Here is a 13,612-nt window from a genome sequence, read left to right as displayed (position 1 = left end):
GGTAGGGTGCCAGATTTTGTTAACGGCCATGCCTGAAGACATTATCCCTCTTGTTGGTATTGATGTTCATTAATTTATATGCCCAGACTCACTGTCTGGTTTCTCAAAAAAAAAAAAAAAATTTGCTTCCCCACTCGTTATAAACGAAGAAAAAAAAAACACTTACGTTAATTTTTTTTTACAAGGATCATTTAAATCCCACATGGTTTGAAGGAAAATTTTTTCCTTTTTAACAAAATTTTACTGAATTATTTTAACATACCAAAAATATAGTCATTCTTTCGTGCCAAGTACTTCATCAAAAATTGTAATATATCTGCACATAATTTAATCTACATTTTTTTATACAAAACTTATATGATTTTTAAAACGTTGAACTGAATGAAACATTGATGTATTGCTTATATTCTTTTTTTTTTTTTTTTTTTTGAGAAAAGTATTGCTTATATTCTATTCTGTATATTTAATGGACATTTGTTTTTATTGCATGTCAACCCAACACAAACACACTATGTTGAGGATATTAGATTAAGAACAAGAAACCATTCTCAGTGTTGTTTATATGAAAGCAACTGGATTATCACTCATATGGTTAGGTTCATGTATTCATCGAAACTGGATTCAGCATTGCACTAATGTACAACAGAGTTATGAGCACATGAAATATCTATTTTCATTCTGATAGACAAATTATGTTCAACATAATGAACCGAATGTTTTTATGTTCACCTACTTATTTTCACTAATCCTAATACTTAACAATTGTTGAGTGTTCTTGTAATTGGAGAATACAAACTCTGCTTAAGACAATCAAAGGCAAATAGTCATATAACAACAGCATACAGCACACTAGCACAACCGTGCTAGGAGCAGCTACTTTAAATCAGGTTACATGCAACATTTGTCCACAACTACAGTTGTGTGGTAAGGATCAGAATGTCCCTGAAATAATTACTGTCTAATGGTTTCTGAGAGGACCTGACCCCATAGTGAATCTTCTGTCATTTTCTAATAGTCTGCAAGGTCTATGGGAGTTTCTACTAAGGCAATAGTTTTGGTATGGTATTCTGCCATAGAATGGGTGAAAAAGATGCATTACTGTGGCCATTGGCACAAAGTTATCTGATGCTTATTCCAAAGAACGTCATTGCTTCTTACTTCTTTTGGAAGGTTACCATAAAAAAGAATGCAATAGCGCGAAATAGTATTCCAGTAAGGATGAGGAAGGCCAAACAACGATACCAATGATTGAGATCATAGCCACTTGTCATAAGTGAACCACAGCGTGTTATTAGCCACACTCCAGAATATCTGAAAGCATAACAAAATCAAAAGGCAAAACATTATCAACTTATGACATCTAGAAGAGATCACTACATACTGAGAAGGATTGTTAGGCCAAACCTTTTTGCATTTGCTATTACAAATGCTTCCAAAGCCCACTTTGTGTAGCATATGTCAGCAATAGCATCCACAATTTTGTTATCATTTTTATTGGTTGCTATGAGAGTCAAAACAACTGGAAGAAGCACTGACCACTGCATAACAAAAAAAAAAAGTGGCTTTTGTCTTAATATAAGAGGATATATACTTCCAATAAGAGCATTTATTTATATGATACAAACATTATACATATATGTGTGTGTGTGTGTGTGTGTGTACACATGCACACAAACATACATACAAATTTTGCAGGTTAGGAAGCAAATTGTTTACCCATGTGAAAAATATAAATGCTCACCAATTGTGCTGGACCGGGTTCAAGAAAGATGGCGAATGAGTAAGCTATACCAGTCACACAGTAAACCAGACAAACCAAAATAATGTAGTTGTCCAGGACAGATGATCTAGGATTGTTGAAGAAATAGAACATAGAGAGATAAACAAGAGGCTTGACGAGTGTATTGAAATGGTCAATTGTATCTTTCGAGAGAAAGTAAGCTAAGCTACTAATGCCAGAAGCACTCTCTCTCCAGTAATGCAACTTATCCAATGCAAACGATCTCAAAGCCGAAATCTTGCAAAGAAGAGCTGAAAAAAAGTTGATCAAGATTTGGACGGGTTAGAAATAAAATGTGTTATTGAGATCACTTCATCCAGACCAAAAGAAGAAAAAGATGATGCTGAGACTCCAATAGGGAAACCCATATAAAAATTTCAAATGAAAACATCTTCAAGATTCTAATACTTTTTCCCTTTAAAAAAATAATAAAAAATTGGTCTTTTGATAATCAAATGGATTGTGCTTGATTCCCTTTTTTCAGGGCATTTTATGCTTTGATGAAAATTTGACATAAAAAGCAATAGGCTCCTGATTGCAGCGAAATGATTCATGAGTCATCCCAAATGATGTGTCCTCAGCTTTGAGGGAGCAATTTAAAAAAATAATTGCATGGTCGATAATTTGAAAGATTTAACTTACAAACTGCTATGACTGTGTACGTATAACCAAGCGATCCAAAAGTTTCGTCGCTCACTTTAGCAAGTGTACCTAAGCAGATTCCAGCCAGTAATAAAATTAAGAAATCCACAGCAATTGTCCTTGCTTCTCGTAGCCGCTGTTTACCAACCCTGCCAAAAGAGCGCATCATCTAACATTAACTTTGAATTAGTAGACAAAACACAATATTGATGGAACTGAGAAGCCCAAGAAACTAATTTCTTTTTCTCCAGAGAAACATAAACTCAATACTCCCACATTAAAAAAATTTCACCCTACAAACACAAGTCCCAAGTTTTTAACACTAGTAGAAAGATAGAAAAAGAAGTACAGAATAGAGCAAAAGTCTAGATAGTTAATCACTGAAGATAAATGGGATGATTATGTGCATCTAAGGGCCAAAAACACAAAAGAAGACATTTGGCATTTACCTCCCAAGAAAGTGTCTGTATTGCTGGAATACACTAGGGGTTTTCCTGTCAGATAGGTCATTGGACTTTAAGAAATTATGCTGTATATTGTCCTTTTTTAACTCAACACTAAACTTCACATCCTGCCAAAATTCTCCAGCAAAAGACCGTGAATCAGATTCAGCATTAGAAACTATTGGTCCAGGACTAGAATTTTCACCATTTGCTGCTGCCATTTCATCAACAATCTGTAGCATATCCATGGGAACTGGGTATCCATTATGAAGCATCCATCTAACAGGAAGTTCTTTGTAAGTTACCCCAGTGCTTGAGCTTAGTTTTACTATGCCCTCCAGAATGTCAATGAAGTAGTCTGGAGGGTTAACACGCTCAGGGACAGTTATCCCAAGACTGGCAAAGTACTCTTCCAATTTTTTTACTGGTCCATGATACACCGTAAGACCGCCTTTAGCTAGAAGTATCAAATCATCAAACATCCTGAACAAGGAGTAACTGAAGCACACAAAATATAAAACATTACATTCAGGTACGTGCTAATTGCTTTCCAGTATATAACCGCTTTAAATTATGTTCTTTCTTTCTATATATGTCAATTCAAATCATGTGAAACAGATAGAATCAAATATTTAAAGTAGTTGAAATTATACATATATTTTTTAAAAAGGCAGTAGAAATAGCAAAAGGCAAAGCAATGCTATATCTGTCTATTCAACTCAACTGAAACAAATAGAATCAAGGATTTAGAGTAGTTGAAATTATATTAAAACAAAAACAAAAGGGAGCAGCAATAGCAAAACGAGAAGCTGTGCGACAAAAGGATAATTCAAAGACATATAATATAAAAAAGTAAAGAAAAATTACAGTTTCTCTAATGGGCCTCATGTCCTCTAACCTGTAATTATCTCTAAACAATTAATTTTACATTTAAGTTATTACAAGAGTTTTGAGTATAGAAAAAAAATAGGGATACCTTTCTTTTTGGCATAAAAGAATGACCCTGGTCTATAATGCAATATTGTTGTTAACCCCTCAATTTCCTTAGAACAAAATAAAAGAAGATGCAGCAAACTAAACTCTGAGTCATCTTAATAGACCCTTATCCCAACTCAGTAAAACACACGAGAAAGAATGAGAGAAGTACAGTTCTAAAATTGTATATAGTGCTCTTGTAATCCTCAAGAGTAAAGGTACCTTGGCTGGTGGATGACCATGCAAATATTTACTCCTTCAAGAGCCTCACGTCTGAGTGCTCTAAGTAGTAACTGAGAAGACGAACTGTCTAAACCAGATGTGGGTTCATCTAAAATCAAAAGTGAAGGTTCCATGACCATTTCCAGCCCAACATTTACTCGTTTCCTTTGACCACCAGAGATTCCTCGTTTCTCCACTGTACCAACAAGAGAATCTCGCACAGTTTGCAGCCCCAAGGACTCAATGACTCTTTCAACAACTAGAACCTTTTCTGCTTTGGGCAGATCAGCTGAGAGTCTATGATAACCAGAGATACATTAAGAGGGAGGAAAAAAAAACCACTGTCAGTGCCAACACATTTTTCTGAGCTTGTGTTTGTGCTTTATGATCAAAGCGAGTAAAAAAAAATATGAAATATCAGCATTTTTCTTGGTGAAATTACATACATATGATTCAGCCATAATGGTGATATTTCAAAGAAAAGCAACTCATATTGGTGATTTCTATTATATCTTACATGAATCAAGCTCTGAAATCATGATTGAATTTCATATAAAGGGAAGGTTGAAGCCATTGTCTAATGCAGATTGAAGATTTAAAAAAAAAAAAAAACAAAGCACGTTCAAAAAGATTTCACAGTTATGAAGGATACAAACTATGCAAATATGAAGGGAAAGAACAGGGGAACAAAAACAATATAAGTGAAATGGCTGGATTTCAAAATGATGAAAATCCTTACCAAAGAAAAATGATCTATATTACAAAAACGAAGTTCAAAAAGTTCACTGATTAAGTCTTTTTTGCTTTTCTGAACCAAGATTTACCAACTAACTCCCTTACATATTTTACAGTTTTATTTACTAATTCAAAATACATATTGACAATAAGAAAATGATTAAATGCACAGGTTGGCTTATTAATTAGAAATCAATATATATATATATATATAAAAACAGAGACAACCATATGACGCATTCTTTAAAGTTCTCTTTATTTAGTTTTCTACTTCTACAAAGTTTGCATTTATATTAAAATATTAGTTCATTGAATTAGCCAATAGATAAATGTATATATTAATTATCCATTGTTGTGCATTAATTATTTATATTAAATGAATTTATATGATTATTTTTATAAACTCTATAGAGAAAACAATTTTTAGTTGGAATAATAATAATAAATTTAGAATATGACATTCTTACTCATGTTTAGTTACTTTGACAACAATTGTCACAAAAGCCATAAAAAAATTAAATATTTGTGAATTCACTAAAATTAATCTTAATCTTTTAAATTTTCTAACTCCTTTGTGCGTATGGAACTAACACTATTGTATGTATTATATATAATTAGAAAGATTACTAATATAATCATACGTTTATTTTGTTATATTGATTATTTTAAGTAAAATGATATTTTAATAGCATTTTTCTAAGATTTATATGAGAAACAATTGGTTTTTTTATGTAAGAAAAATTGATCTGAAATATAGCATTTTTACTCAAATTTAATTGTTTTTGCAACATTGAAACCACGTTCAACAAAAAGGGAGGAAATTTTTAGTAACACACAATCAAGAATGTAAAAAAAATAATTGAAAGATATATGCATTTTTTTTAGTAGGCATATGAAACATGTCTATCTATATTAGCTACTATATCATGTAATTTTCAATTTGTGAAAAAAAAAAAAAAAAAAAAAAAAACACAAACCACACACACACACACATATATATATATATATAATATGATCAAATCACTATACTACTCTTAGTGTATTTCTATTTTGTCTATAAATAAATAACTAAAGATTACAATTTTTACAATGAAATTATTGAAATATCTTTTTTATACATCGATAGTTGGGGTGGGGATGTGAACCCTGAATGTTTCTATTGGAAATTGAGGTATCAATTAGTTAAATTACAAGATTTTTGGTACAACTTATTAAAATATTTGAGAAAATTAATAATAAATTGCACTGAACATTGTGTAGAAACTCAACTAGTTAATATAACAGGACAAGTTGTTCCTGAGGCAAAATAAGATAACCAACAACAAAGAAACCAATAACTACTTAATCCGAACAAAAGCATGGTGGTCAGAATGCATTATCACAATAAGATCATATTTGTAGCATCACATATACTCAATCAATGCAAATACTCTACAGGAACTAAATGTGTTGTACCTGCATCTTGCACTAAACCACAGATTCTCTTCCACTGTCAAGTTTCCGTGCACAATATCATCTTGTGGCACAAAACCAATGATTTTCTTGTATGAGTAGATTGATTCAACCTTTCCATTTATGAGAATCATACCAGTCATGGTGCACCCAGTTGCTTTTCCAGCCAAAGCTGAAAGAAATGTTGTTTTCCCAGCTCCAGAAGGGCCCATGACAGCTGAAACTCGGCCAGGTAATATTTTCCCAGTCACACACCTCAAGAGATGTTTTTTTTTACCTTTCAAAGTGAGGGTTAAATCTTTGAAAGCTACCTCAATTATAGGCCTCTTCCTAATTTCAATATCGCTAGCCATTGAAATAACTCCAGAGAAGGTCAAATTCTTATGTTGCTCTTGTAAAGCCTTTTCCTTTTCAATTTGACCATATGCATACCTGAACATTTGGCTCTGAGTATGCAACTGCTTACCCTTTGGTGCATGCTTTTTGATATTTTTATCTCCTATCTCCAGATTGAAGCCTTCATTGCTATCAGGATCGTTTTCAATAGAATTTATTATCTTTGTGAGGTCGCTTTTGTCCTTTTTCTTTCCTTTTGATGCTACAGGTATTTCCTGTGATGCATCAGGAGAATTCAATGGCATAGATGGCAAGGCAGCATCTGATCCAGGTTTAGCCTGACCCCACCTTTTAGCTGCTCTGAATAGCGTAAAGATTTTCTGCGAGAAAATGTACGGGAAAATTGTGATTGCAATCCAATAGCATGCTTCTTAGCAATATCTTTTGCAGATTTCCATTTTTCACGTGCTTGTGCTGTTTCTCTTACACTTTGAACTGCCTTTTCCCTTGATTTTGCAAGTCTTTTTTCTCGAGTTGCAAGAACTTGGTCAGAGCAGTTATATATAAGGAGAAGAAGGATACTTAATCCAGCCTATATTCACAAGTGAAGGGCAGGTCAGTTCTGATGTAGTCCCTTCAATATTATATAAAAAGCACGCTGAGCAGAAATTAAAGAAAATAATTTTTTTAATCATGAAATTTAAGATTAAGAAAAATATAAATATTGAATATTTATAACTTAAGACATCAAAATTTATTTTTATGGACATTGCCACTGAACAACATGGCCACTGAACATCCCTCCCAAGTGAAAGGACTGCTAGAACACAAGAACTCCATTTCAGCAGGACATAATTTGGTTGGAGCAATAACCCAAAATTGAACATTGGATAAGAAAATGAACACTTATATGTATCTTCTTGTGCACATGCTAACAAGGATTCTTGTATGGCAATGAGTGCAGTGTGCGCACAAACAACCCATGTTAGCATCCAACGGAGGATAAAAAACTTGAAAAAAAAAAAAAAAAAAAAACTATTTAAAAAGCATGAAAAAAATAACAGTAATAATAAAGTAGAGCTCACTTACAAAAAACATGACACCATATGCACTTATATTCTGATTTTCTGATTTTGCCTCACAAGTTGTGAACTTCAAACATTCTGCAAGTGCATAAAAGGGGTTATATTTATATTTTGTTTTAATTATGATTAAAACTCAAAACAAAAACTCATTATAAATAGATATATGATGGCAATGGTTGATTCAGCATAGAGATCTGAACATAGATATTAAACATAAATATCCTGCCAAGTTAATCTAGATGTTAAATGTTTGATGAGCTATCATTTTTTATCAGTCGTTGACTCATTGGGCAGGAAACTTCTACAATAGCACTATCGCCTAGATGCTCATACTGACAGCAGCACCCATGTTGCCTTTCTTTTAAGGTTTGTATGAGTCATAATACTTGTTTTGGAAGCGTAATTCACACCTAAGACCTTGTTACTTAGCTTTCCTCTGATTTTAGATATCCAAATTCTGTATAAGTACATGATAAAATAGGACTTTCATTGATCTAAGGAAGGAACTTACTTTGTTCAGATGTTGAACCTGCCCTGCAATAATGTCTGCAATAAAATGTAAATATAATAGCCATAGTAATTAAGAAGTAAGCAACAGGTAATCATTGGACATTATCAAGAGAAGGGGGAAAAAGAACAAAAGAGAACAAAGAACCAATTAATTGACAGCAAAAGTAACACGCAACCATTCAATAACATTTCAACTCTCAAATCTGAGGACAAACAAGAAGTTCTGGGATAATTATCAATACCCTTTACGGCAAGGAAGTTTTTGGACAGTAGATGGACAGTATGATCCTGCTGGACAGAATACCTCGCCACTACTCAAGATATCAGCCCAATTATCTGCTCCACCACAAGTATGATTTGGCTTCCCAGGAGACAACTGATATCGGTATCTGCAGAATATTTCTGCTAATAAATATTAATGTGTGCTAAAGCAGAAAATAAAAAAAATAAAAACAAACAAACAAAGTTAAAGTATGAACTTACGGTTCACAAACACCAGTAGATTTATTGAGTTTTGCAGCTGGGCAGTAAGCGCCCAATGGGCAAGCTTCAATAAAAATACGAAGTGGAAATAAAGAAATGAAGTTAGTGATATTCAACTGCCTCAAGAACATAGGATACTGAATCTTACATTCCACTAGATTATGCATGATTTGGAATCCACAAACAAGTGCAGTGATGCATCCTATTGTCGGCTCCTTTTGCTAATTATATTCTTAGATGTTTCATGGCCTCTCTCCTTTGTGTTAGCCTAAGGAAGAGTAAGATCTTTGGAACCGAAATTGGATAGATGACCAAAAGCTTTTGCAGTCAGCATCCAAATTATTGAGATCGTCAAGCTTTGCAATAACAAGATTAACTAAGAAGATAACAGATGTTTCTTGAGGTTGAACTTGAGGAAAATTCACATTTGACTTTTCTTGCTTAAAGATAAACTTGCAATTCCCCATCTTTTCTGCCAACAAAATTTTCTTCCTTCCCAACTATTTTGTCAGGATATAGAAAGGGATACCAGATTTCTCCACTTTTAAGGACATAAATGCAGTTCTGAAAGTTGATGATACTTGAAATATATACTGAAGGTCAAATTTGCTCCAAAGATTGTGGTGAGTCTGAAAAATAAGTAGAGCAAAACAACGTATGGAGGAAGCAGATCAAGGGAGGAAAAGACTGGAGTTTGATTAGAACTTGAAATTCTAAGACTAAAGAATTTAATTAATGAAGTATGCCAGCTAGATAGCTGAATTGCCCCAAGGCTTTAGGAGCATTCACTATAAACATCAAGGATTAGGAAGCGTTGACTTTCCTAGTATGTCTTTCTGTGAATAATAACATGAAGATTAAATCTGCACATACCCACTATTAAATCTAAAAATCTAGATGTCGTTGTCAAGTTGAACAATCCAAAGGCTACTTAATTGACTTCTTTAACACAAGAGTGCGCGCATACACACACATATATAATATGACAGTTATTTGAGAGTACTCACATGAAGCATTAAGAATCGGGACTATTTATAGCCAGACAAATTTCAGTATGAGGACCTAAAAAACCACACAAAAACTGTAACAGAAAGTGCACTGTTTAAATTTTAATTCATAGTAGTAATAAGAAGCTTACAGTGTTTGGAAAGTTCTCATTTATTTATTAGTGTTTATGATCAGTTACTCATCTTACCAGCAAAGGAAGAATATAAAAATTGTAAAAGAACAATGGCACAACTTGTGCTTCATGTGTGCCACCCCTCTAGCTTATTGCTTAGTGGGTCATAATTCATATAGATTCTTGTAGAACGATTTATAATGACAAGAACACCATTATACTCAGCAAGTGTAGCACTCACCTTTATATGAGATGACTAAGATAATGCAAATATCAGGGAGATATTTATAGACTTTACAAGTTTAGACATTTCTATCAGACATTTCTTTGCAAATAACATATGGGCATTATATAAAAATTGTCTTTTTAATTAAAGTAGCACTCCAATCTGAGATTAGTAATAAAGCACAAATCTTAAAAGGGCATGGAGAGTATAAAATAAATGCTGTGTGAAATAACTGAGATTATACAAGTATTAAGAATCTACATTTGGTCACAACACTGGCTTAAAGTAGTGAAAAAAGGTATAAATGGAGAGTTAATTAATTCTTTAAATTGTATTTTTTTTTTTTTTTTTTAAATAAGGAAAATGAGAATATCATGATTGCAAATGCAAAATGCTACATTGTTAATGACATGATCATTTGATGGATTTTCATATACTTACGTATCATGCAAGTAAGACCATTAGGACAGAAAAATCCCTCACAACAAGCCGAACAATTAGTAGTCCTAGCAGGCATGTCCTTCCCATTTTTGAGGTCAACTTTTTTAGAACCAGCACTACAAGCCCATCCAGGCTCACACCCAGAAATCCATGAGGTTAAATTACAGTTCTTGTTAGGTTTCAAGTAATTGGTTTGCTTTGTTGATGTAGTTGTTAAGAAACTGCTAAAGTAGAACTTTACTTCTGCTGCTGTGCACAATCGCTTTGTTAGATCTCCTATTGATCCACCAAAAATATCATCAGATGTGTAGAAAAATGTATCATAATGAGAATTGCAGTATTTGAGAATTAAATGAAAAAAAAAAGGGTTGTTCACAGCATAACAGAATGAAAATTATGTTTTTTATACCATATTAGTGCTATATCAAGCTTAATGTTATCTGTATGTCTAAGAATATAAAAAGTACACAAAGTCCGCATAAACTAGTCTTATATTTATCAGTTATTAAATTAAATACTTCTATTTCTTCTTTTAATCTCTTTCTGCTTTATATACTCTTTGCAACCGTAGTAAACTAAGCATGCATCTACTAATCTTATTTACGCCAATTATTAAACGTAAAACTTCTCTCTGACTTTTTGAAATATCTTTGTAGCTTCTATACTTATTGCGATTATGTGTCATGAGATACATCCAATTCACAACATATTTGCAAGAAAAATCAGCAAAGCTGTTTATCCAATTGACAGCTGCAAATGTAGGACAAAGGATCTAATGATACCATCAAACTAAAAAAAAAAAAAACATGGTAGCCATATCATAGGACAAACAAGCAAACATCAAGACCACATCCTTCAAAGACACAATTTAACAAATAAGAAACATTATACTTTGCTACACAAGGTAGAATCTTGAGTAATATGTTGTGTATATGTGAGTCTTGTTTACTTGTTGCAACTCTTCACTGGCTGAATTAATTTTCTTGTTGCCATAACCAATGCTCACCCCACCCTACCCAAATTTTGTTTACAATTATGAAATTATAAAGCAGAATTTATCACCTGAAAAATTAAATCTATTTCATTTTTCAGAAGTCACACGAATTTCTCCACAAGTTCTCAAGGGTAATTACCAAATTCTCTTTCTTACCAAATTAAATACGTGAAATAACTAATATATACAACAACAACAAAGTCTTGGTCCTCAAAATTTTTGGGGTTGGCCACATCAAATGTATTAGAAAACCAAAATTAACAAGCAAGACTGCATGGTACTTGTTGGATTTTGCAAGTTTATTGGATTTAATCATATATCTTTAGGGAAGGGTATATTACCTCTGGTCTTTCTAGCACAAGCAGAAATGAAATTCGAGTTTTTGGAGAAATTGAAAGCTCCATTCCAATCAGAATCCCTGCCAAACAAACCAAATAATTAATAAAATTACTGATTATCCCAAAAACTTAAAGTATTAGGAATATGTAAAACTAATCATTTAATCTAAGATAGATATATCTTTTTCTTTTTCTTTTTTGTGTCATGATATTATCAGACTAAGACACCCATTGATTTTTAGAAACAGATATATTATTTGAAGAAAAAAGACTTTTCCCTACAAACGAACAAACATAAAACAACAACGTAAGAATATAATTACAACAAAGAGACACGAACGTGGTGGTAACTCACACGTCGGTAATGCAGAAACCATAGTCTCTGGAGATGTCGTCTTTGAAGATGGAGGTGTAATTAGAAAAGCTGTTGTAGACGAGCTCCGACAATAACTCCTGGGCGGCGGGACTGTCGTAGTTGGTGGTGCCGTCGCCGTAGTCGTCGGTGCCGTCATCGGCAGCACAGTCCACGCGCATTAAGAAAGTCAAGAAAATGAGGATAACCACGAGGAAGAAGGCCCGAACAGAGAGATAGCAGTGATACGCGTTAGCTTTCTTCTCTCTGCTCATTGTCACAAGAAAAGAACAACAATGATCAACAATGCAGGCAATGGGATGAGATCGATCGAAAGAGGAAGGAAGAGAAGGAGAGTTGAGAGATTGGGATTTGGAAAAGGATGGGTTTTTTTTTTTTTTTTTTTTTGAGAAGGAGAGTTGAGAGATTGGGATTTGGAAAAGGATGGGTTTTTTTTTTTTTTTTTTTTTCGGAGGAAGAAATGGCGGGGAGGAAGAGTTGGCGAAGTATGGGGGACAGAGAAAATAAAAGCAGAGAGAGAGAGAGGAGCTCAGTGGACTGTGGACCGTTGGATCAATAGTGTTGTTGGAAATATGCAATGGTGTTGTTGGAAATATGCGGTGGGGGAGTATTGAAGTTTGAAAGACCGTTCAGTGGCAACGGTCACGATTTGGAGATATTTCAGTTCTGTTGGATGGTACATTGAGAAGTGAACTTTCCGAAAATTTTTGTCCAAATTTCGGATTTGTTGTCTGAAATTTCAAATAAAAGTAGGTTATACATGCTTTTAAGGTATTTGTTAATAATTTATTTTATGAAAATTTTGATATAAGCTATTTGTTAATAATTTATTTTATGAAAGTTTTGATACAGAAGATGAAAAAAATTGTCAAAACATTAATTATTTTTTTTTCATAAATTTTTTTTTAAATGGATTATTAACGGGCCATTCATTAGCATTTCTCTAAAAATAATTTTGAACGAGTGCTCTTAAAGTATTGGTTAATAATTTATTTTATGAAAGTTTTGACACAATTTTTATAAGGGATGAAAAAAGTTATCAAAATATTATTTTTTTTTCTATAAAAACTTTTTTTAATTGAATTATTAATTGGGCATTTGTTAGCATTCTCTAAAAATAATTCTTAAATAATTTTGGTTCCTCTATTTTGTTTTTTGTTTTTTTTTTCTTGGCTTACATGGATAACGTATGCTAATGTGGTCTACTTTCTGGGACAAAATCAAACAAAGCATATATTTAAGATACCAAAATTGAACATTTACCCACCAAAAAAAATTATATATATCACAATTGAATCAACACCAAATTTAAGAGATAAAAATTGAATCAACCCTATATTTAGAGTACTAAAATTGAACTTATCCTATAGAGGAAATGATGAAATTGGACATTTTCTATCATTTAGAAGACCGAATCTAAACTCTTAAAATTTTCAAGAACTAAAAACAAGCTTACC

General features: G+C 32.9%; 1 protein-coding gene across 1 annotated transcript; it reads right to left on the bottom strand.

Annotated features, from left to right (window-relative positions):
* Positions 1 to 648: 648 nt before the first annotated feature.
* Positions 649 to 12,536, bottom strand: LOC112015506 (ABC transporter G family member 28). Its single transcript, XM_024047908.2, is given in 15 exon segments — positions 649 to 1,311; positions 1,405 to 1,538; positions 1,742 to 2,031; positions 2,423 to 2,571; positions 2,872 to 3,363; positions 4,063 to 4,359; positions 6,253 to 6,928; positions 6,931 to 7,177; positions 7,675 to 7,748; positions 8,182 to 8,216; positions 8,423 to 8,569; positions 8,664 to 8,727; positions 10,451 to 10,726; positions 11,786 to 11,862; positions 12,138 to 12,536. Coding segments are annotated over 15 exon segments (3,387 nt in total). The 5' UTR covers positions 12,410 to 12,536; the 3' UTR covers positions 649 to 1,154.
* Positions 12,537 to 13,612: the final 1,076 nt, after the last annotated feature.

The sequence above is a fragment of the Quercus suber genome, unplaced genomic scaffold (assembly GCF_002906115.3).
Source record: "Quercus suber isolate HL8 unplaced genomic scaffold, Cork oak 2.0 scaffold_168, whole genome shotgun sequence".
Classification (NCBI taxonomy): domain Eukaryota; kingdom Viridiplantae; phylum Streptophyta; class Magnoliopsida; order Fagales; family Fagaceae; genus Quercus; species Quercus suber.
The sequence above is the reverse complement of the archived record's forward strand: the minus strand, read 5'-3'. Positions and strand labels throughout refer to the sequence as shown.